The sequence below is a fragment of the Pelobates fuscus genome, chromosome 6 (assembly GCF_036172605.1).
Source record: "Pelobates fuscus isolate aPelFus1 chromosome 6, aPelFus1.pri, whole genome shotgun sequence".
In the NCBI taxonomy this organism is placed as follows: Eukaryota; Metazoa; Chordata; class Amphibia; order Anura; family Pelobatidae; genus Pelobates; species Pelobates fuscus.
The window spans coordinates 273,718,231-273,741,137 of NC_086322.1; the positions used below are offsets into that span (position 1 = coordinate 273,718,231).

A 22,907-nucleotide genomic window follows, 5' to 3' on the forward strand; every position below is an offset into this window, starting at 1 on the left:
GGGGAAGGTGTCCTAGAATTTGTCTTAACTCTCTAACTCTAACTGTTCTTACAACATCTCCCTTAAAAGTGCAAACAATAGCTATTCCATAAGGATTTGTCTTTGTTTCCAGTCTCTTAGTTCACTCTATATCGGCAGTCTACCTAACCTTGTCTTCTCTCATGGATTCCATTTCTTTCCAAACAATATAAAGATCTTCCCATGTGCTATTTCCAATGACACTGCCCATTTATATCTCTACAACCCTTATTTTACGAGATCTTAAGATTATTTTTTAGAAGCATAGCATACTACAAATGCCAATATGTTAGATGTGTTAAAAAAATTTTTAAAGTGCTGTTAGATGGAGTCGGTGTCATATTTAGACATCTTGGAATGAAGTGGATCTCCTAAGAGACGATAGTTACGTTGGTAATGGGTGTTCTCTGGAAACAAGATTAAAGAACATTTCAAATGAGTTGTCAGGGAACATTGATCTGCTGTTTCCTTATGTTGGTTAAAAGAATGCACTTGCAAGTGAAACTATGAGTGGAGTGTGTCCCTTATTTCCCTCTAGAGATTTTGAATAAGTACACTATGGTAAATGAATCTCTTACAGCTACACTGATAGACAAAATACATCTCTGATATATATTTTTTTTGTTTGTTTTGAATATTCGTTTAAGGGTTTTTCCTTGCTTATAGTTTTGGGATGCTGAAACTTACTTGCTTTTTACAGGACATAAAGTAGGCAAAGACTGTGACGAGCAGAACAATACCATCTGTTTGCCATGTGATGTGGGGGAATTTCAAAATAAATGGAACTCGGAAGCCAGCTGCCATCAACACAACTACTGTGACAATAGTATGACCCTTATTGTACTTTTATTATGATGTTATTATTTATATAGCGCCAACAAATTCTGCAGCGCTTTACAGTAGGTGGACGAACAAACATGTAGTTGTAACCAGACAAGTTTGACACACAGGAACAGCATGGTTGAGGGCCCTACTCAATGAGCTTACATGCTAGAGGGAGTGGGGTAAAGTGACACAAAAGATATGGATAGTATTAGACTAATGACAGTTGCAAGAGAGGAATCAGTCGGGAGCTATTAACAGTTTAATTGATACACTTTTATGTAGAAGTGGGTTTTTAATGATTTTTTTGAAGGAGTGGAGACTGGGTGAGCATCTAACGGAGGAGGGAAGTGAGTTCCACAGGGACAGTGCAGCCCTCGAGAAGTCTTGAAGGCAAGCATCAGATGTGGGAGTACGGACAGAAGATAGACATAAGTCTTCAGCAGAGCGTAAGGGCCTTGACAGGACATACTGGTGTATTAGGGAGAATAGATAGGTGGGAGCAGCATTATGTAGAGATTTCAAAGCAAGAACCAGAATTTTAAATTGAGCCCTATATCTTACAGAAAGCCAATGTAGGGACTGACAGAAGGGTGAGGCGTGGGAGGTGCGGGCGGAAAGGAAGATGAGCCTCGCCGCTGCATTTATTATGGACTGTAACGGCGCAAGTTGGGAGCACGGAAAACCACTGAGAAGCGGATTACAGTAGTCAAGGCGAGAAAGGACAGTGGAATGGACCAGCACCTTAGTCGCATATGGCGTTAAGTAGGGTCGGATGCGTGCAATGTGTTTGAGATGGAAGAGACCGGATTTGGTGATAGACTGAACATGAGGCGTGAAGGAGAGGTCGGAGTCAAAGAGAACACCTAGGCAGCGAGCCTACGTGGTGGAGCTGATGGTAGCACCGTTGTCTTGGAGGGAGACGCACAGGTGTAGCAACAGTTGAGGGAGAAAAGACCAGAAGTTCTGTTTTGGACAGGTTGAGTTCAAGGAAGTGGGCAGCCATCCAGTTAGAAATAGCAGAGAGTCAGTCAGAAACACTAGTCAAGAGGGACAGGGAGAGATCAGGAGAGGACAGATAGATTTGCGTGTCATACGCATAGAAATTATATTGGAAGCCACGGGAGCTAATCAGTTTACCAAGGGAGGCAGTATAGATAGAGAACAGTAGGTGACCAATGACTGAACCTTGGGGTACACCAACAGAGAGGAGATGGGGAGAAGAAGCAGAGCCAGAGAAAGAAACCCTGAAAGAGCGCTGGTAGAGAGCAATACCTTGTAGACCTATATTGCGGAGGATGAGAAGAAGCTGTTGATGATCAACAGTGTCAAAAGCCGCAGAAAGGTCAAGGAGAATTAGGATAGCGTAGTGACCACGAGATTTTTCAGCGAGTAGATCATTGGATACTTTGGTCAGTGCCGTTTCCACAGAGTGCTTAGCGCGGAAACCAGACTGAAGCGGGTCTAGCAGAGAGTTGTACTCGAGGAAGTCTGTCAATCTCGCATACACAACTCTTTCAAGGATCTTGGACGCAAAAGGCAGTAGTGAGATAGGACGGTAGTTGGACGGGGAGTTTGGGTCAAGGTTGGGCTTCTTTAGAATTGGGGTTAGAGTTGCATGTTTGAAGGACGATGGAAATATGCCAGAGGAGAGAGAGAGATTTAGAATTGTAGTGAGAGGTAGAGAAAGAGAAGAAGACAGAGTACGGATGAGATGCAAGGGAATTGGATCTAGGGAGCAGGTGGTGGGTCGGGAGGACTGGAGCAGAGCAAGCCATGTTGTCTTTTAAATTTTTTTTGTCCGTATCTTGTTTCTTTACAATGTCTTTTTTTTTGTTTAGTCTTTTTACTGTACTTCACCTTTATTTCCATAGATGTATCTACTTTGTTTCCTTATCTCTCCATCATCTTCTTCCCCTGCTTTTATTCTCTTTAGATGCCGGCCTTGAACTGGAGAGTGCGGGGACCAATGTCATGGATGTGCAGTGCAGGTGTCAGAACGGCAGGCATTGCTCCAGACAGTCATGCGAAACGTGCGTTCAAAACAAGGCTTGCGACCTTGGAGAAGGAGTCATACAGAAAGGTGAAGAAAATACTGATACTATTGGGCTGGCTTCTGTCTTTAACCTACCAGGCTTTTGGGTCACCCCTAATTCAGGCCCATTCTTGATAGTTTCAAGATTTGTCAGACGTGATTAATAATGTGCAAAATTTGATTTTTTTTTACTTCATATGGGTCAGAAGAGTCAGAAGAAATAGCCCCTCTGTCTTAACTGCCCCTTCTTACTTTAATATGGTACCTTTGTGGTCATAGCATCCACAAATGCAGAATCCCTAAATGTGATAAAGGTAATGTATTTACTGCATCCTTCACTCAATATTTACCTAACTCCGCTTTATTTTTTTCCAGCTTATATGCATTTTGATACTCAATGCTCACCCTGCCCACATGGGAAATTCTCCAGTGTAAAGTCAGACACCGAGGAATGTCAATCATGGACTAGGTAAGACATACATGTAGGAACACGAAAGAATTAATGTAATATGCACTTCATGGAGAACATTCTGTCTGTTGAGGTTACATGCATATGAGATAATTGCTATTTACTTCTATTTTTTATTTTCAATTTTTTTTAAAATCATGATTGAGAATTTTGAAAACAGTACAATCTATCAAACAAAATAGATAGGAAATGTGGAACAATTGCATTGTATGCAAGAAGTAGACTAGCGTGGTATATAAAATTGATATGATGATCCAGAGGTCATTTCGTGCATTTTGTCCTATTTTTAATACATGTATTAATGGCGAGGATCACGTGCAAAATTGCATGCAAACACAAGCATGTATAATACAAACTCCAGGTAATGTAATTACCCTGAAAATCTTCAACAAAGATATGAAGACGGGGACAAAGTCAGCTTTATGAGCAGGATTTCAGTGGGAGATGTTCATTGTGAAAATCTATTTACCATTTCGTACTTTGAGGACATGATTTTCATCTGGAGATGCATCTCTCAAGAGGGACTTGGAAAACGTACAATCGCACTCATCGACTTTCCATTCATGTACCATATATTCTTTACACAATCCTTTTGTACTTTCATCTATTATCAATTTGCTTTTGTTATCGTTTTTTTTTTTTCTTTTATCTTGTGCTTTTTTATTCCCGTTTCCACTGGAGAAGATATACTGATGTGACCGTGCAACAATTATTACCAACAAAGAAGAATATGCTTACTATATAATACACTGAAAAAACACACCCTCAGAAAAGTGTACCTCACACACACTATAAAAGATAAACACAAGAATGTATATCTAAAAACCCAAAGATGATCTATACAAATAGAGGGTGGTTAGGAACAATACAACCTGAATATGGCTGAAAATGAACGTGGAATCTATAAAATAGCAAAAATACAAAATATAGTGAAGTAAGTTAAGCAAGAATGAATTTTGCACGTGGTAGAGAACTTACAAGAAGGAAGTAGTAATCGCGCCTGTCACCCTGTCAGGGGTACTTTCCACATCAAAGATCGGATGTATATAATGAGGGCGTATATGATGAAGAAAAAGTGATATTGTCAGCCCTCATCATATACATCCGATCTTTAATGTGGGAAGTACCCCTGACAGGCGCGATTACTACTTCCTTCTTGTAAGTTCTCTACCACGTGCAAAATTCATTCTTGCTTAACTTACTTTACTATATTTTGTATTTTTGCTATTTTATAGATTCCACGTTCATTTTCAGCCATATTCAGGTTGTATTGTTCCTAACCACCCTCTATTTGTATATATCCCCTTTGGGATTTTATATATACATTCTTGTAATTATTACCAACATATTCTCTCACGTCTTTATGAACTAATAAACACCACAAGTCCTTATTTATGCTACGACTTTCCTATAAACTCACTATAATTATCGAAAATAGCGGTTTGCCTTAAGGGCACACATCAACACAGCTGGACCACGTGGTTACAAGAAACCATTATGCAATATATGCCTGGCAACCAACTAAAACCTGTCTTAATTATTAGAATAGTTAAAAAAAATAATTCCAACAGACCATTATAAGACCTTATTAATAACAAAGAACACCATAGAAGAAAACGAGTCTAGTATTTAATTGTTCGCTGAGAAAGTGTATTAAATTATAATTTGACGTGTATCATTGAATTTTAACTAACAAGCATAACACGAGATTCATTTAACTGGAAATTTGGTGATAATGCAATGTGTTATACAAACCTCTTTTTATTAAGGGTATATGAATCCTTTGTGTTATTCAGATAGCATTTCGTAACTATAGTTGCATGTATGTGTGAGTAAGCTCCCCCATCTCAGCTGATAGTACAGGAATACAAATTGTATATGTAATTGTATATTGTATTTTCCCTCCCCTTATTTTCTCTTATGGATTTTTGTCTTTTTTGAGTAAGATGCGTTTATTTTATTTTATGTTTTGTCAGCTATTTTTTTTTTAATTAAAGAGATATTCTAAGCACCTTTACCAATACAGCAGGCTGTTGTGGTTATGGTGCCAAGAGTCCCCTGTGGCAAAGCCTTAAGTGTCACTTTAAAGTCCTTATCTGGAATCCTGCTTCATTATATTTTTTTTACAGACCATTGTAAGAAACATTATGACTGTTAGATCTTTCACGCCAAACCTACTGAGAAAAATGCTAATATTATTTAAATATATGGTCTTTAATTACATTTCTCACTTGCAGACAGTGAATTAATTAATTATTTGTTATTGATTATATTGGAATCTTTATGTTCTCACTCAAGGAAGTTAATCCTCTCTGTTTGTAAGTACCGTTCCTGTCATGGGGCTATAGGTACAGTATATGATAATGCATAGCACTATCACTGTTTAAAGAGTACCCCATTTTTCCAGGTCCTACTTTGTACCAACCTACTTGTTGCTCTTATAAGATTAATTCATTTAAATGGGAGTTCCATCCTTTTGGGGCTCTCTGCTGTACTAGGTTTACATAGTGCCTGTAATGAGGCACCTGTTACAAGAAGGGGCACAAACCAGAGTTTGGTCAGGCTCCCATGCACCCCTCCCTGTCACAGGTGCCCCATCATAGCCATTAAAAAAAAAAAAGAAAGACAATTAACTGAAGAGAGGCCCAAGTGGATGGATGTTCCATGTAATTGAGTTAATCTCAAGAGAGCAGTCAGGTTGGTACATTGTAGGACTTGTAGGCTAAAAATGTGGTACTCTGCATGTAGAAGTAGGGCTAAGCAATGTATGGCAGGGAAGAAGGTCAGGAGATTGTAGCCTGCACCTCTACCGGGTGAGAGTATTCCTCATGTGAGTCCCGGACAACAATGCTCGGATTTAGGATATTTATAGCATATACGAAAGGACGATTTTGCGCATGTCAAGTCATTTCATGTCAATTTACTGGGGGGCTCGCGAGAATAGTGTGCAGGTTAGAGTCACTCACCACCGGACTATCAAAGCTCGTCGTAATGCAAGGAGGACATAACCTTAAATAAAACCATCTAAACTCAAATAATAAAAAAAAAAATATAATATTGCTCCCCTCTTATTACCCGCAAAACACAGGCCCTATGCTACCATACAAATTTGCAAACACACTACATCCCCTACACACACATGTCCTCCCTTGCACACACAGCACATTTCCTGCACACACTGGATTCCCTAAAAACCACACACACTTACTACAGTTCCTAAACATACACATTATGTAACTAGATTTTTATGTGTTATGAGGCGCTTATAAAAATATATTTATATACTTTTTAGGTTTTTATTGTTTTAATTAGCTGCTTAAAACGCCTATGGAGAGATAAGAAGGAATACGGGTGCGCCTAAAACAAGTAAAATAAAAGATGTTGATAAATACTAGAGAATACGAGCAGCGATACCTAATAGTTCGAATATAAATAGTCCAAATATGTAGGTGGTAATCCTAGTAGTACATAAAATGGTATGTAAAGTCCCAGATGTATATACGCAACTTCGAAATGGATATGTGGAGAAAACAGAAGACAAAGGAAACTCCAATGGTATAGTATAAACGGTAAATAATATAGTGTATATAATAGTCGAACTACTCACAATATTCAGAGCTTAAATCCAGCTCTGGTATGAATTTTATTATATTAAGCTCTGAATATTGTGAGTAGTTTGACTATTATATACACTATATTATTTACCGTTTATACTATACCATTGGAGTCTCCTTTGTCTTCTGTTTTCTCCACATATCCATTTCGAAGTTGCGGATATACATCTGGGACTTTACATACCATTTTATGTACTACTAGGATTACCACCTACATATTTGGACTATTTATATTCGGACTATTAGGTATCGCTGCTCGTACTCTCTAGTATTTATCAACATCTTTTATTTCACTTGTTTTAGGCGCACCCTTTTCCCTTCTTTTCTCTCCATTGTACTCTAAGGGGCTTAGAGGGAATTCCCCTTTTTTATAGGTTGCTGCCTTATTGTCATATTCCCTGTTTTCCTATCAGTGCTGAACCTCCCTTCTGATTTCTATTAAAACACCTATGAGTGATTCCTTTAGTAGTTAAAAAAGCTCCACCATATACTTTACACGCACATTATATACTCTACAAACATACATTACATACTCTGCACACATACACAACATTCCCTAAAGACAAGCCACATCTCCTTCACACACACACACTCTCTCTCTCTCTCTCTCTCTCTCTCTCTCTCTCTCTCTCTCTACATCCACAATACGCATACTCACTACATTCACAATACACATACTCACTACATTCACAATACACATACTCACTACATTCACAATACACATACTCACTACATTCACAATACACATACTCACTACATCCACAATACACATGAAGTATAATTATAGTACTGGTTGTTTTGGGGTTTATTTTTCTGATACTTTTTAAATATATGAGTGTGTTTTATGTTCCAAAAAATATGTTAGATTAAAGTAGTGTATGCCGCATTTTGTATGTTGTGTTTATTGATAACTGTAGCACCCTTTAAAAGTACATTAGTTCAGGCAAGAGCAACCTTTCTCCTATATATATATCTCAAGGAATGGAATGCATATATTTGTTTTTTTTAAATATTAGCACTCTTCCATGTGACATTTGCATAAGTCTTTGTCCTTTATCCTTAAATCCAGCAGTGAAAAAAGTATTTGAAAGCAGGATTTTGTGGAGTACACAACCCTAGCTTAACCTGTTCATTATTATGTATGCAAGTGAGTAATCTTGCATTCACGCATAATCCCTGTTCAAATGAGCTGCCTGACTTCACGGTGCCTGGTATTAAGCGGTAACACTGTGGTGTCAGACGTAGACGGCAATAAAACAGCTCCATGAACATGCCCTAATCTGTAATTCTGCATCCTTTTGGGATATATCTAAGTAAGCACAATAACATATGCACATATGCTACATCATGGGACATCTGTTATTAGCAAGGCAATGTTTGACCTTCGCAAATTAGACTAAATATGCATCATAACTGCAAAAGTAATAAACCTCTGCAGATATTAGTTTGGAATTCATTGCAGTGCGAGAATATTCCCCTAGGCAACGGCTTAGAATGATGTAAACAATACTTATTAGTGACAATACTGGAGTCAATTTGCTAAGTGGAGTCAACAAAAAAATAAAAAAATGAAATGCTGTTCAGGAAAAAATACCGAAGCAAGAAGTGGCCGGAACAAGACCACGTCCTATGAAACCATTAACAATGCAACTTAATTTCCCTTCGGTAGATGGTGTGTGGTCCGATTTGTAACAAAATGCACAAAAAAAAAAAAAAATCTGGAAATTATGGTGGCCTCGAAAAAACTATTTTTTTCAATCTATTTTCAAAGTTCGGATTATTCCTTGCATAGAGAACAGTGATTGCTATGGAGCTTAGTTGGTGGAGTACGCAGTGACCACAAACGTTGACTTGGTATGGGATTAGAACCATTTAATTCACGATAAAGCTCAAGTTATTGAAGTCCCCAGATAGAGCAGGTCCACTTCTTGAACAGCTCAAGGTCTATGATTGGTTTATTGGTTTAAGATACAGTCTCTTAACTTCCTGTCATTTTTTTTTAAATCTAGTTGTAACTCTACTCATATCGAAGACGGACCTGGAACCAATGTCAGTGATGTGAAATGTAGTGAGTATTCATTGCCGATGTATGGAACAAGGATTTAGTTGCTCCAGGGAGATGTTTTCAGATTTAGATGTAGAGCTACTTTCACAATATATATTTAAAGAAAAACTTGAATGACTTCAATCACCTATTTAATGCATTATGTGGACGATGTATCATAAGTGCAAATTAATTAAAAAGGAGCATAATCACGTTAAAAGCCTTCAACCCTAAGATATGGAAACCCCTTCACTGATGCTTTCTGAGACCAGGAAATGTGAACTCCCACTTTTCTACCTATACGTTGGCTTCAGTGATGGTTTTTGGTGAATAAAACTGCTCATGGCATTATGTCATGAATGGTTATGACTGATGAAAAGCTCTGTCATAGAAATCTATGAGAGGTGTGACCAAAACCGTTTTTCAATTTTCTTACCGGTGAGGACCCGGGTTGTTTTATATTTCTGCGGTGTTTGTGTTTAGCTGTAATTCACGTGTTTTATATTAAATACACCCACACTTATTATATATCATTTTGTTCAGGAGAAACAGGGCTTTTACTTTCACATCAAATATTTATATATGAAACATAATTTAATATGAATAAAAAAAAGTTGAGAAATAACATTTTGTTAGTTTTTTTAGTTCTGCATAGCATTTTAACTGTGAATGTCATATTACCGTTAGCTGTTACTGCAATAAAGTACACATATTTGTATTTTCACAAGTAAAATAGTTCCGCCCCCCCCCTCCCCCCCCCCCCCTCATGTATAGGTGTTATGGTGTCTTGGAAAGTTATAGGGTCAAATATAGCAAGTTACATTTCTCAGTTTATACAGATTGAAATTCGCCAGATTGGTTATGTTGCCTTTGAGACCATATGGTAGCCCAGGAATGAGAATTACCCCCATGATATCATACCATTTGAAAAAGTAGACAATCCAAGGTATTACAAATGGGTTATGTCCAGTATTTTTTAGTAGCCACTTAGTCACAAACACTGGCCAAAGTTACTCCGAGACAATTTTTTCTCTTCATCTTTTTTAATTAGAATGTTGAATTGTTGATTTGGTTTTGTTTATTATAACCACTATAACTGGCTGTAGTGGTTATGATGCCAAAAGGTTCCCTGGCCTAGTTCCTTATTAATGTCTTGCTAAGCAGTTTGCTTGCTCTCTTACCAGGCTCTGAGGCTCCTGACATGCTGGTTGCTGCACTTCCAACTGTAGTAGAGCTTCTGCAGAGTCTCCGTTCATTATCTGAGAGTGTCAGCTGACCACTCTCAGCAAATCAATGGCACACTGTTCAGTAAAATGTGCACAGAATTGGCATTAGCCAACTCGGAACTCTTGTTCTGGTCTGACTAATGACACTCCGAGGACGCTGTCAGAGGTGGCCTTATATATCCGGCAGCAAAAAGGAGTTAAACTCCATATGTGCAGTGTTAAATACTGGAATGCATACAGACTCCAGGCACCATCACCACTTAAAAATCACATTATATGTATGTATTTTTTTTTTTTAATATTGTGTACTGTTCAAAGGAAAAATATACTTCTCCTAGGATAGAATAGGACGGCGAGGAATGTATTTACAACCTCCTTGGCATATATCTGCTGGGCTATTCAAGAGACTGAAGCAGGGAGCTTATTGCACTTTAACCTATGTAAGACGTAGGTGTTTTCTAAAGGAAATTTTTATTATTTTGCGAAGTTTGCTGTGCAGTCTGAACTGTTATTCTGTATGTGACAAAATATGTAACTTGTGGTTGTCTTAAGGGGGCTGCACAGCAGTCACATCTATCAATTAAAGGCAATTAAATGCAAAGTGTAGAAGCGTTATTTGATACAGATTTTCTTTCAGAGTCCAAGCCCCAAAATGGAGCTGCAATTTACATACCTCTTGTACTCTTCCTGCTGTTTGCTGTACTAGCCATCTTTGTTTGTAAGTATGCGATTAATATTGCTAGGTAACAATGCATATATTCCACAAGTGTAACTGGAGAATCGTGTTAATGGTCAAAGGAACACTCCAAGAAACATGATCACTACAGCTAGCTGTAGTGAATATGGTGCCAGAAATTCCCTGTGCCATCTCAGTGTAAGGAGTCAAACAGGTTTTGCAGAATTGCAGGGCTTAGCCCAGGAAAGCTAATGGAAGTTACCTGTTAGGAACTTCTGGCTCACCCACGTTAGTAGTGGAGACTGGAGCGACACCCAGCAGACCCCAGGTAAGAAGCCAGACTGTTTAAAATTAGACTCCTTATACTCCGGGATGCCAGAACATTCCTGGCACCATAACCACTAACATAATCAGCAGTGGTTATGGTGTTTGGAGTGTTCCTTTAAAAATGGTTTATTTGCAGTTATCATATATGCCTTGCAGAAGAATTTATGTTGAAATATTTTAAATTCTAGCAACGTTTACTTAAACTTGTAGTTCATGGTCAACTTGCCACTGGTTTTGTACATTTGTGGTTAGGATTAACTCTAATTCAGCAGTCCCTGGAAGTACTTGAAATTCTCTGTTCAATAGATAACAGTATTTTTCTAATTTGGACAGCATTCTGCAATTGACTCACACTTCTATCTAAAAGAACTGTGTTTTGGCTGACCACATTATATACATTTATAAATAATAAAATCACAATTTGCATTTTTTTTAAAATCGATTTTTCATTAAAATAAATAATGATTGTCCACTTAAGTATATCTATCACATAATTAAAAAAATTAACACAAACTATGAATACATATATCGTCGCAATCAAATGTCTCCCTGGGACTGTATGTCGACAAAATACCTAACTGAATTATTGCAACAATATATGAACATGCCGTAGATATAAAACGTAAACATAAAAGACTAATGTAATTTTTCTTCACTTTTGTATATTTAGATTTATGGTACCGTCGGAAGAACAAGAATGCGAACCACAGAGAAGTTGAAAAGGTGTGAAAATATTACACCAACATACAAACATAGTAGGAAACAATTAAATATAACCAAAACAGAAAGTCAAGTCAATAGTTTATATTGCCAGCCTTATACTTACTCATATTCCACCACCTACCTCACTTAAAGGACCACTATAGGCACCCAGACCACTTCAGCTCAATGAAGTGGTCTGGGTGCCAAGTCCCTCTAGTTTTAACCCTGCAGCAGTAAACACAGCAGTTTCAGAGAAACTGCTATGTTTACACTGAGGGTTAATCCAGCCTCTAGTGGCTGTCTCCCTGACAGCCACTAGAGGCCGTTCCACGATTATCACAGTGAGAAGACGCTGACATGCATAGGAAAGCATTAAGTAATGCTTTCCTATGGGCGGTTTGAATGCGCGCGTGGCAAAAGGATGAGAGTTGCCGCGCATGCGCATTCGGCGCTGACGTCGGCAGGAGGAAGAAAGTTCCCCAGCGCCGAGGGAGCCCGGCGCTGGAGAAAGGTAAGTGGCTGAAGGGGCTTTAACCCCTTCAGCCCAGCGGGAAATGGGTCATGAGGGTGGGGGGGACCTAAGGACTACATAGTGCCAGGAAAACGAGTTTGTTTTCCTGCCATTATAGTGGTCCTTTAAGTAGCAGGAGTGTAAGTTACATTTTATAAATTGCTTCCATTGTGTCTTCCAGCGTTGCTGAATATATTCTTGCTGTAAACATGCTATTCTGTAGAACTATAATACTTAGATTATTATTATGATTTTATAGCAGGGAGGCACAGATGTGAGATTTTACAGTCATAAATCTAAATATGACCCAGACAGTAAATACAAGTTGGCACTGCATTCTGTTAAGACTGATTTATGCTTTAGCAGAACGACGCAGAAGATGGCAAACCACTTACAGAAATACCTCATAAGAACATCCCTGAAGAGGTCCTAGACCTTGACCAGCTGGTGGACACCACGATACAGGGGCTGCCGGTAGCACAGGAGCAAGGGAAGGATTGCCATATGTCACAGGAAGAAAAGAGACAACCACAGCAGGCATGTTATGCATGAAAGCATTTTGCAAAATAAAGACTTTGGATGTACATTCATGGATGAAATCTAAGCAAGAAAAAAATATTTTCAAAGACAACCCGCATTTACGCAACCAAGTTATATGCAGGTATCTAAGTTACGATCATGTTACTAATCCTGTAAATCTGGGTAGGCAACCTTCGCCACTCCATATGTTTTGGATGACATCTCCCATGATGCTTTGCCATTACTATTGGAGATGTAGTCCACGCCATCCGGAGTGCCGAAGGTTGCCTACCCCTGCTGTAAGTGATATACAGGACCACCATGCCAAATGTATTTATCGATAGTATTCTGTAATCTCCATTGTGTGAATTAATATATTGTTAAAACAAGTTACAACTGTGTTTTCTGACTGTAACTATTCATTGAGATGCTCATCATGTCTTTATGATGAAATAAAATATTTTTATATGAAAAAAAAAAAATTACTTGTTATATCATAAAGAAAAAATAAGTTGAAAAAAGCTCTGGAGATCTGGTGCTATTTAGAAGCAAAAAGTGGCTTCATTAAAACATGCTACAAAACAATCAACACCTAAATATATATCAACAAAACATAAAAAGCCATAAAATTACAGTAAGATATAGAAAGGGCAAAGGAAAACACTGTTAATAAAATCCAAATTGATATAATAAAGGCCGTATATACAACACATTAGGGCAAGCCAGGTCTTGCCAATGTTGGAAATATTTACTGAATCACTGTTCTTCAAAATATCCGCACTTACTATAATAAAAAGGGAATTTGATATAGCTTATGGAAAGAAATCCCAAACAAAGTCAGTATAATAAGTTTATTGTAAGAGTAATGTTCTGTAAAATAGACACAAATGGATACTCGGAAAAGTAAAAAATATTTTTGCGTCTCGCCATAGTGTGTGACAGTGTGAACCATTTTAGACATCTGGTACAAAACTCCATTCCTATGGATGGTAGCTCAGATGTATATGGTAGAACGCAGAATGGAACAAAATGCATTGGGGATTTGAATAATAGTGCATAGACACAAAGACATGATCATATTTTTCTAAAAAAAAAAATCTTAGAAAACAAAAGTGCATTTGAGAAAACTGATATACCATTACTAATTTGAGGGTAGTGCTATCTTCATTAATTCTTCTGAAGCAGTTTCTGTTTCCTTGTGAGTTTAGCTTACTTAGGGGTTAAACTTGCGTCATTGTGTTTTAGACATTATTTCAAGCTACATAAGATATAGTGGAACTGTAGTGAAGGAACTGTTATTTGCCTCGAAGGGTCAACTAAGCAATAACTAAACCCTGCTTGCCGACCTGATTCAAGACATGTAAGGGAAAAAAATATAAATACACTGAAAACACGGCAGTGAAGACAAAGACACACGCTGTAAAGCTTTGTAATAGGTGCAGGGTAGATCAGTGGTACAGACACATGGCAGGGCTGTTTTACAGATTTATGGCATGACTATGGCACACTAATTAGCTATTTGCCATAACAATCCGTTTCACATTCTGTTTACACCCTTGGATCAGTGGAGGGCAGCCTGGTCTGCAGCTTATGTGATGTCACGGCTCCTAGGTTAAATCCATGACCTCATACCATGCAATGATGCTGACGTAAGACGCTGCCACTTGATGCCCTGTTATACACCCAGGAGTGTGCGACAATTCCAAGAGATGTGTATCAAAGGAAACTATACACTATAGGCGTGGCCTATAGGATTCCACTACTGATTAATCAACTTCATAGCTAACTTTGATACAGGCCTTGTCCTGGTTTTTTTTGCCCAGAAGTACTTTCTTGATGTATACTTGGTTCTTAATGGGCTTCTTGTCCGACTGTTGTGTTCTCTATAATCCTTAAAGAAACACTATAAGGTCAGCAACGCAAACATGCATTCCTTACCCTATAATGTTAAAAAAAAACACCATCTAGCCCCCCTTTGTCCCCTTTGTCCCCTTACCGTAGTAAAATCTTACATTTATTTCAATCTGCTGCTGCTCTCCCATAGGAAAAGAATGTCAAGAAGGCCGATCAGGGGCAGAGCCAGCACAAGCCAAACACAGCCCTGGCCAATCAGCATCTCCTCATAGAGATGCATTGAATCTATGTATTTCTATGAGGAAAGTTGAGTGTCTGCATGCAGAGGGTGGAGACACTGAATGTCAGTAGTGCACACCGTGCAGCACTGCCTCAGGAAGCACCTCTAGCAGCCATCTGAGGAGTGGGCACTGGAGGTAATACTAGGCTGTAATGTGAACACTGCATTTTCTCTGGAAAAAAACTGTATTCAGTGCAAAAAGCCTGAAGGGACGATTTGTACTCACCAGAACAATTACAATAAGCTGCAGTTGCTCTGGTGACTATAGTGTCCTTTTAAACTTGGCTTTCATTCTCATTTTATAACTTTTTGGCTTGTTTTTTCTTTTACTGTTCTCTACTGTTTCACTAGTATGTCTCACCTATCTATAGACATTGCATTAAGTCAAGCCATCTCAAGGACGGGCAATATGCGACTAACCCATTTCTATACTTTCCTTCATGCTAGACTAGTAGGGTGACCTGAGTTTTGCATGTTGGGGAATATGTAATCCTGATATGTGAACAGAGGAACATCACAAGATTTTGGGTAATCTGGTGTCAATGAAAAGGGAATGGAAATTACAGAATGATCATAAAATTCCAGGTCTAGTACACAAAGAATTTTTTGGGAGCAAAGTATAACAAGGAAAACTTGCAGGTCATTTAAGGAGAAAATTAAAATATCAACCCCAAAACACTTCTTGTGTAAACTATAAAGTATAAAATAAATATCTCTATTTTTAATGTTAGGGTGTTTCTTATTGTGTTTGGATTAATGCCTTTGATATACCAAAAAAAAAACAATATAATAAAGAAATAAAAAAACATGATTGGGACAGTCTCCACTCTGCAGCTACTTCAGTTCAAATGACTTTTGCACAATCCAATGCTTCTCTTAAGGAAGCATTGCAGACATAGGGCACATGTTCTGCAATCTCAGTGCTTCTCAAAGAACCATGCTGTTCGTGAATAAAAACATATTCTCTCTATTTTTGAAATTTATTTTCTTGGGCTCTCCGTAAGCTTAAAGGGGTAATCCAGACGTGGACTCTGTGCTCACTACGCGTAGAGGAGTATCGGCTACACCTTGCTTGTGAGGCCCATAGAACAATCATCTTGGCAGGGAAGCTTTCTCTGTCTTGCAAAGTTTCTCTAATCTTTTGACCGTTCTCAGAGTTCTCATATTCTCTACTTTTAATGTGGAATTCGAAGACTTTCGAAAATCGAAGGTCTTCAAAGGAAAGCCCACGTGGAGGTTATCAATGTGAAAAAGCAATGTTTAACATTGCCAAACAGCACATCATCTTTTTGTTCATCTAACTGCTTTCATTTATCTCTGTGTGTTGAACAGAATACTTACCTGTTTTTAGCCACACATTTCCTAAATCGTTCACTACTATACAAAAAGAATGAAACACGTTACTTTCATATCTGCCAAATACATCATTTAATTATCCTTCTTTTTAGTGACTGTACTTTCGTTTCAATATTATGTTCCTGCTTTAAAACTGTAGCCACTCCTAATCCCAAATGTAATGTATCTTTCAACAGTCTGTCTTGTTACCCGATTTAAAACCTTAAAACCATTTAAATGTACATGTTCAGTATGTGTTACTCAATGGCTTCTTCAATGTTACCGCAGCCACAATATGAATTACCTCCCTGGTGATAGTCTTCACAGCCACAAGTGTGAATTATTGTTACAGCAAACATCACTCAAATTGAAAAGAGAATGTAAAATGGAAAACATGTCTAAACAACTCTGAAATATAGGCTAGTGTAGCTGTGACAGGTTTACAATTCTATCTTTGATGACACTTTTAATTACATAGCAGGTCATGTGAAGGCGCCCTTCAATCTTTGATCTGAAATAAAGTCTCATCTTTTAGACAACAAACCTATCTTTAGGAAACAAGCCTCAGAGGATCCCAGGAGGACGAGGAGATCCTTACCTCTCCCAGACAGTGTGTGAACTCCACAGAGTTCAGAGGATGTCTCTTCAACTTTTACGAAGGGGGATATAAAACAATTACTCCTAGATCTGCATAAAATGTGTAAAGTAGATCTCCAGGAGACACAACAGAAGGTAGGAGTTCTCCAACAAAAGTTCAGAGGAGTGGAGGAGAGGGAACAGGCTTGAGCCATTTGACTAAAACCACTGAACCCACCTGGAGGGCCTTATTCAACAGGTCCAGAGATTACACGGAATGGTGGCCTTGATAGAAGCCTGACATAGACGCCGCAATATTCGCCTGAGGGGTATAGCGGCGGAGGTATCTGGGGAAGCATTACTGTCCTCCCAAAGGCTAATCACCTCAATGGGCCTAAAAGGGAGGATTAGACCCATCTAGGATACTCATTTTATTTTATTCTCTGTTATTTCCTTTCATACATCAATGTGGATGTATACCTTTGTATGCAAAACTCATTACAATACAAATTTAAAAAAGGCAGTTAGTGGGCGGTAGGGAGGTTATCTCTGTCATCCTCTAAAAATATTAGTTGAGGATCCCACAGGATAGTACACCCATAACATTGGCTCCTGGCAGATGAAGAGCCAGGAGCTAAAGAGGACCTTGTTAAGGTAGGTGTCAGCAGTAAATGTCAGCAATTAAAAACTACTTTTCCCTGCACCCCACGGCTACCATAATGCAAGTAGAGTAGTCACCAAAATAGGCCAAGATCTCAGATGGCTACAGAGCTGGGAGTTTATAGGGAGTAAAACTTTAGTGGAAGACTTGGAGGTAGCAGGAAGTTAAAGGAATCCTCACAACCACATAAAAACAAGCTCATTAGGGTTAAACTGGTGAACAATTATTTTGCCCCTGAAGGTAAGACAGCATTCGGACGTACGAGATAGAGTGGCATTATGTAAATGTGTGTGTGTGAGAAAGAGGCTGAGTGTAAGTGTTTGTGTGTGACTATATATGTGAGGTTAGTTTGTGTGTAGTAATGTACCAAACACTGACATGACTTGTAGTCCTGAAAGAATACCCACCATGGTAAAATAGAAAAAAAATAAGAAATAGAAAGACGAAAGAATGAATTGTTAAAGAAAAGATTGGTAAAGTGCAGGCAACCAAATTGCTGGATGCTCACTAATAGAGAGGTATGTAGATATCCTACGACCCATCACACAATAACAGGCTTAATTAGGCCACATTCTCATAATCTAAAACCTTCAGATGGCTGCCTATTTCATCATGGAAGTTGTACTCGCTCCTAAGAGGATGTGTTATGCTGGGAAGACAGATTGCTTGGCAGTGGAGCCAATCAAGTCAGGCCATAAGTCGAGGACTGTACTACCGGGCACATATTGGTGTAAATGTCCTGAAATTTACTCCAAATACACGTCATGTGCGGATAGCCATACACTTGTAGTGCACTTCTATCAATCCTCCTAACACTGGAATACAGAACTGGTTGTTGGGTGATCTGCAGATCTTATAGAAAACTACCGTACGTGTCTCATGAAGGTATTGTGTGACTTGACGTATCTGATAATAGAGTATATCATTTATTAAATGATATGCCTGCCATATATACAGTAATACAGAACAGTTATACAACACATTAATCTCTTAATTGCCAGGGTGCTTTTAGTAATTAAATACGATAGCGATTTTGACATATTTACCATCGGCATTGGAACTAAAGAAAATCTGGGGGTGAGGGCAGACTTTCATATTAAGTACGGAGCAACATCAAACCAGTTTCTTACAGGCAAGGTTATATATTATCACTTGAGAGTCTTTTAGTAGACTAACCAACTCTGTTACTATATGTTTTGTTTTTCTTATCTTTCTTAACCAGTGAAACATATAATCTTAAAAAAATACCAAATTTTTTAAGGGGAATTCATCCAGTTCCTACACCCATAATATTTTCTTTCTTCTTCACACCATTTGTGTATATATACAAGGTAGACCAAAATTTCCGAGTAGGATTTGACAGGTAAATAACTTATTTGTTAGTTCAGTTTTTTTGTTGCAAGTACATATTAAAACTGATTCTTGGGAGGTTCATCATAGGTAATTTCACCTATTTTTCAAGGGACAACAAGTAAAAATAGTTGAATTTTAGTTTTAAAACTGAGAAACTGTTCGATGAGCAGATCATTTCTAGAAATTCACAGATTAATTGGCTGCCCTGTTTGCTCGACCTTTCAGTTCCCGATTACTTCCTGTAGGGATATCTGAAGGAGCGAGTGTGTGTGAACAAACTGAGTACAGTTGAGCAGCTCAAGGAGAATATCCGAGCAGAAATGGTATAAACCAGTGGTTCCCATACTTTTTAGGTTCAAGGCGCCCTTAATATTTCAATATTTTTTCAAGGCACCCCAAGTCAAAACTATTTTCTAGGTTGTATATATGAATAGCGCTGCGGCATATACTCTGCTGCTAATCTTGGGCGTGGCACTGGTAGGTTATATAAAGAAACAATCCAGGCACAATAACCACTGCATTACATTGTAGTGGTTATGGTGCCAGTAGTGCCCTCCCATAGTAAGTAGTCAAACTGTTTAAAAACAGTTTGACAACTTGCCTGTGGTCTGCCGGGATAGGGGCTGTAGTGTGTGTGTGTTAGGGGTGCAGTGTGCGTGTGTGTACAGGGGTGCAGTGTGCATGTGTGTGTGAATGATGCAGTGTGTTTATAGGGGTCCACTGTGTTTGTGAAAGATGTAGTTTGTGTGTGCGTGTGATGGGTGCAGTGTGTGTGTATGTGGGGCAGTTTGTGCACGAGGGGTACAGTGTGTGTGAGGGGTACAGTGTGTGTCTGGGGGGGCAGGTAGTGTGAGGGGTACAGTGTGTGTGAGGGGGCAGGTTCTGTGAGGTGCACAGTGTGTGTGAGGGGTACAGTGTGTGCATGGGGGGCAGTGTGATTGGGGATTAGTGTTTATGTATGGATGGGCAGTGTGTGTGGGAGGCAGTGTGTGTGTATGGGGTAATTGTGTGTATGGGGGGCAGTGTGTGTGTATGGGGGAGGTATTATGTGGGGGTAGGAGGGCAAATTAATAAATATATACTTTTTTTATTATTATTATTAAAAATAAAAATGATGTCTCCTCTCCCTGCTTACCTTTGCCTGGGAGGAGGGACATTTCCTGCAATCCTTGGTGGTCCTAGTGGGGACAGTGAACTCTAGCAGCCTCAGGAGCTGCTAGAGTTCACTCTTGCGAGATTCGGAGCGTTGCCGTGGTAACCGCGGCAGCTCTCCGAGCTAGAAAGAGGAGAACTCGTCAGAGCTGCAGGTTACAGCTCCCCGGGTCCTCTCTGCCTCCATCCCTGCCGGCTGTCAGCAAAGTGCTAGTGAGCCGGAGAGGGAGATCTCTGATCTCCCCTCTGGTCCTGCAAAGCTGGCAGGGGAGAGCACAGTTTCATTATCATTATAGCACCGGGAAAATAACTTGCGTCTCCCCAGGGCGCTGCGGCACACAGTTTATAAACAATGCAATCGAAAAAGCCTGACTTTGCGAGCCGGCAAACAGAGCTCATTTTAAAGATGTCATCTTTCGCACCTAGTTAAACAAATCTCCATACGTTACACATGCATTGTATGTAATATCACTGAAATTGGTTCATTAATAAAAAAGTTATTGACTCCTTAAACCCTCCTTTGAATTTTGGCCCAACCAGTATTACTACAACTCTCCCAGTGATCTAGCCAATTACTAACTTGAATTTTAGAGAACCGAGAAGCAAATTGCTATTATAAAATCAAAACAGACGATCCGGAGTTTAGTTTTTTTCATTTTTTTGTCATTCCCTTGATAAATTTACACAGTTGGATATATCCCAGTGGGATAAATGTGCAACAACAATATAAAATCAGACAGGGGCAAGTATTAACTCATTGCACTGTATAAATTATTAACATCATTTATATATTGCCGACAGTTTCTCCAGCCCTTACAATTATACAGCGGGAATATATATCTCCAGAAGCAAAGCAGAGATCTCCCAAGGATAGACCGTAGGTAAAATGATTGCAAAATAAATCAAGGAGCTATAATCTTGAAAAGGTCTCGAAGAGGTGCTCAAATAAGACTAAAATCATTTACAAAAACCTAATAGTGAAAAAAAAAGGTTATTGTGTGAAAAGTATAAATAATACAGAGCTATACCATCAAGCCAGGTAAAAAAAAATTTGGAATTATTATTATTATTATTTTTTTTCCATGAAGATTGTGGAACGTTATCCCTTACGCCAAGTTTTGTAAATATCCCTGTTTGGAAGACATTTTTCTTTTTTGCAGAAGCTGAAAATCTAAAGTCACCAGCACGGTTTCCTAACAACCACATTTTTTAAGTGTCTGCTATTTCTCAAAGTTAATAGGTTTCACAGTATGAGACTCTGCATTAGAGCAAGTAACCTTTCAATGCATTACTTTCTGTTGGTAGAAGGCACATTGCAGTAGCGCAAGCATTGTGTCAGTGGCTGACTCGTAAGCCTGGCTTGAGAAACCGGTAGGCTGGTAAATAGGAGCTTACATCTGCTTCATGCAAACTATGAAAGGATTCCCATAAGATAATGCAAGCTTATGCATGATCGTATTATATTAAATGATGTCTGAATGTCAGAATTAAGCATCTACTCCCATTATACTGTTTCCTTCATTCACAGAGCAAATATACATTCACATTTAATTTTTTTCCGCAATACTCTTGAGCATTTCTCAAGTCTATTAAATGTGTGGGGCTTAATTAACTTTAAAAAAAAGCTTAGTGCTGAGATTTATGAAAGGTAGAAAAAAAGATGTGGCTGGATAGTCAAAGCATCTCTTATCTGCAATTAAATACAAAGCTTTAAATTGTGTTGCTGTTCAATTTCCATCTCCACATGTTTATCGGTAAAATTGCGAAAAAAAAAAAGAACTGCTATTCAAACAGGCTGTGTATGAGGCATAGGCATCATTAACCCCTTAAGGACCAAACTTCTGGAATAAAAAGGAATCATGACATGTCACACATGTCATGTGTCCTTAAGGGGTTAACATTGCTTTTCAGGTTACAGTAAACAACTTAAATAAATGAATACAAAAGTGTTATCCCCCTAATGACCCGCAAAGTGCATACTGGTAGTGGTGGTGGGAGGGGAGATGAGAATAGAAGTATTTAACATATGGATGAAAAGGGCAAGTGCTTTGGATGCAAATATTTCAGAGTGGTCCTCAGGCAGCTGTTCCCATAACCCTGTACAACCTGTTTTATTATATGTATGTATATATATATAAAATGCTAAAATACCGGAGTATTGCAGTATGCAATGATACCTTTTTTATTGGACTAACATAATACTTAAAAGACAAGCTTTCAAGAGAGTTTTCCTCTCCTCCTCAGTTTTGAAGAGAGGAAAACTCTCGAAAGCTTGTCTTTTAAGTAATATGTTATGTGACAAACGTGTTCTTGGAGCGGCCTGCTGGCCAGCCTCTTACCAAAAGACTATGGGCCCTTTTAAAAACTATGTGAACAAACTTGGTTTGTGGGATTTTATATTTGGTTCGGGAACCGATCAGCAGCACGAACCGGAGACCAACCTGAAACTTGTTAAGCCTTATTGCTACTTTGCTACAATTTCCACCACAGTGTTCTAAGTGTTCATCTGGTTGGCTGCAAATTCCTAAGGACGACCACGAGGTGGCGGCCATCTTGTTCCCGTGAACGCAGGCAGCAGTGTTTCGGCATGAATCTCATGGAACTGAAAATGGACACAGAAACTCCTGAACACCGCTGGACTTTCAGCATTGCCTGCGTTCGGTTCTACAACACTTAGAAAGGCGCTGTTCTGTGGAAACGTTCCCACGAACAAGGGGCTCAAGCTCCAGGGTA

The 22,907-nt window shown here is 38.8% G+C and overlaps 1 protein-coding gene across 2 annotated transcripts in view; it reads left to right on the forward strand.

Annotated features, from left to right (window-relative positions):
- CD40 (CD40 molecule) overlaps nucleotides 1-13,389 on the forward strand; it is a 62,171-nt gene extending 48,782 nt beyond the window's left edge. The window contains exons 3-9 of one of the 2 annotated variants that reach the window (XM_063425497.1): nucleotides 719-844; nucleotides 2,777-2,923; nucleotides 3,251-3,344; nucleotides 8,968-9,026; nucleotides 10,866-10,946; nucleotides 11,902-11,954; nucleotides 12,811-13,389. In XM_063425497.1, coding sequence (XP_063281567.1) covers nucleotides 719-844; nucleotides 2,777-2,923; nucleotides 3,251-3,344; nucleotides 8,968-9,026; nucleotides 10,866-10,946; nucleotides 11,902-11,954; nucleotides 12,811-12,996 — 746 coding nt within the window. In that variant the 3' untranslated portion in view covers nucleotides 12,997-13,389. Of the gene's footprint in view, nucleotides 1-718; nucleotides 845-2,776; nucleotides 2,924-3,250; nucleotides 3,345-8,967; nucleotides 9,027-10,865; nucleotides 10,947-11,901; nucleotides 11,955-12,807 lie in introns of both variants that reach the window. The other variant, XM_063425496.1, reaches the window with a different exon arrangement.
- Nucleotides 13,390-22,907: the final 9,518 nt, after the last annotated feature.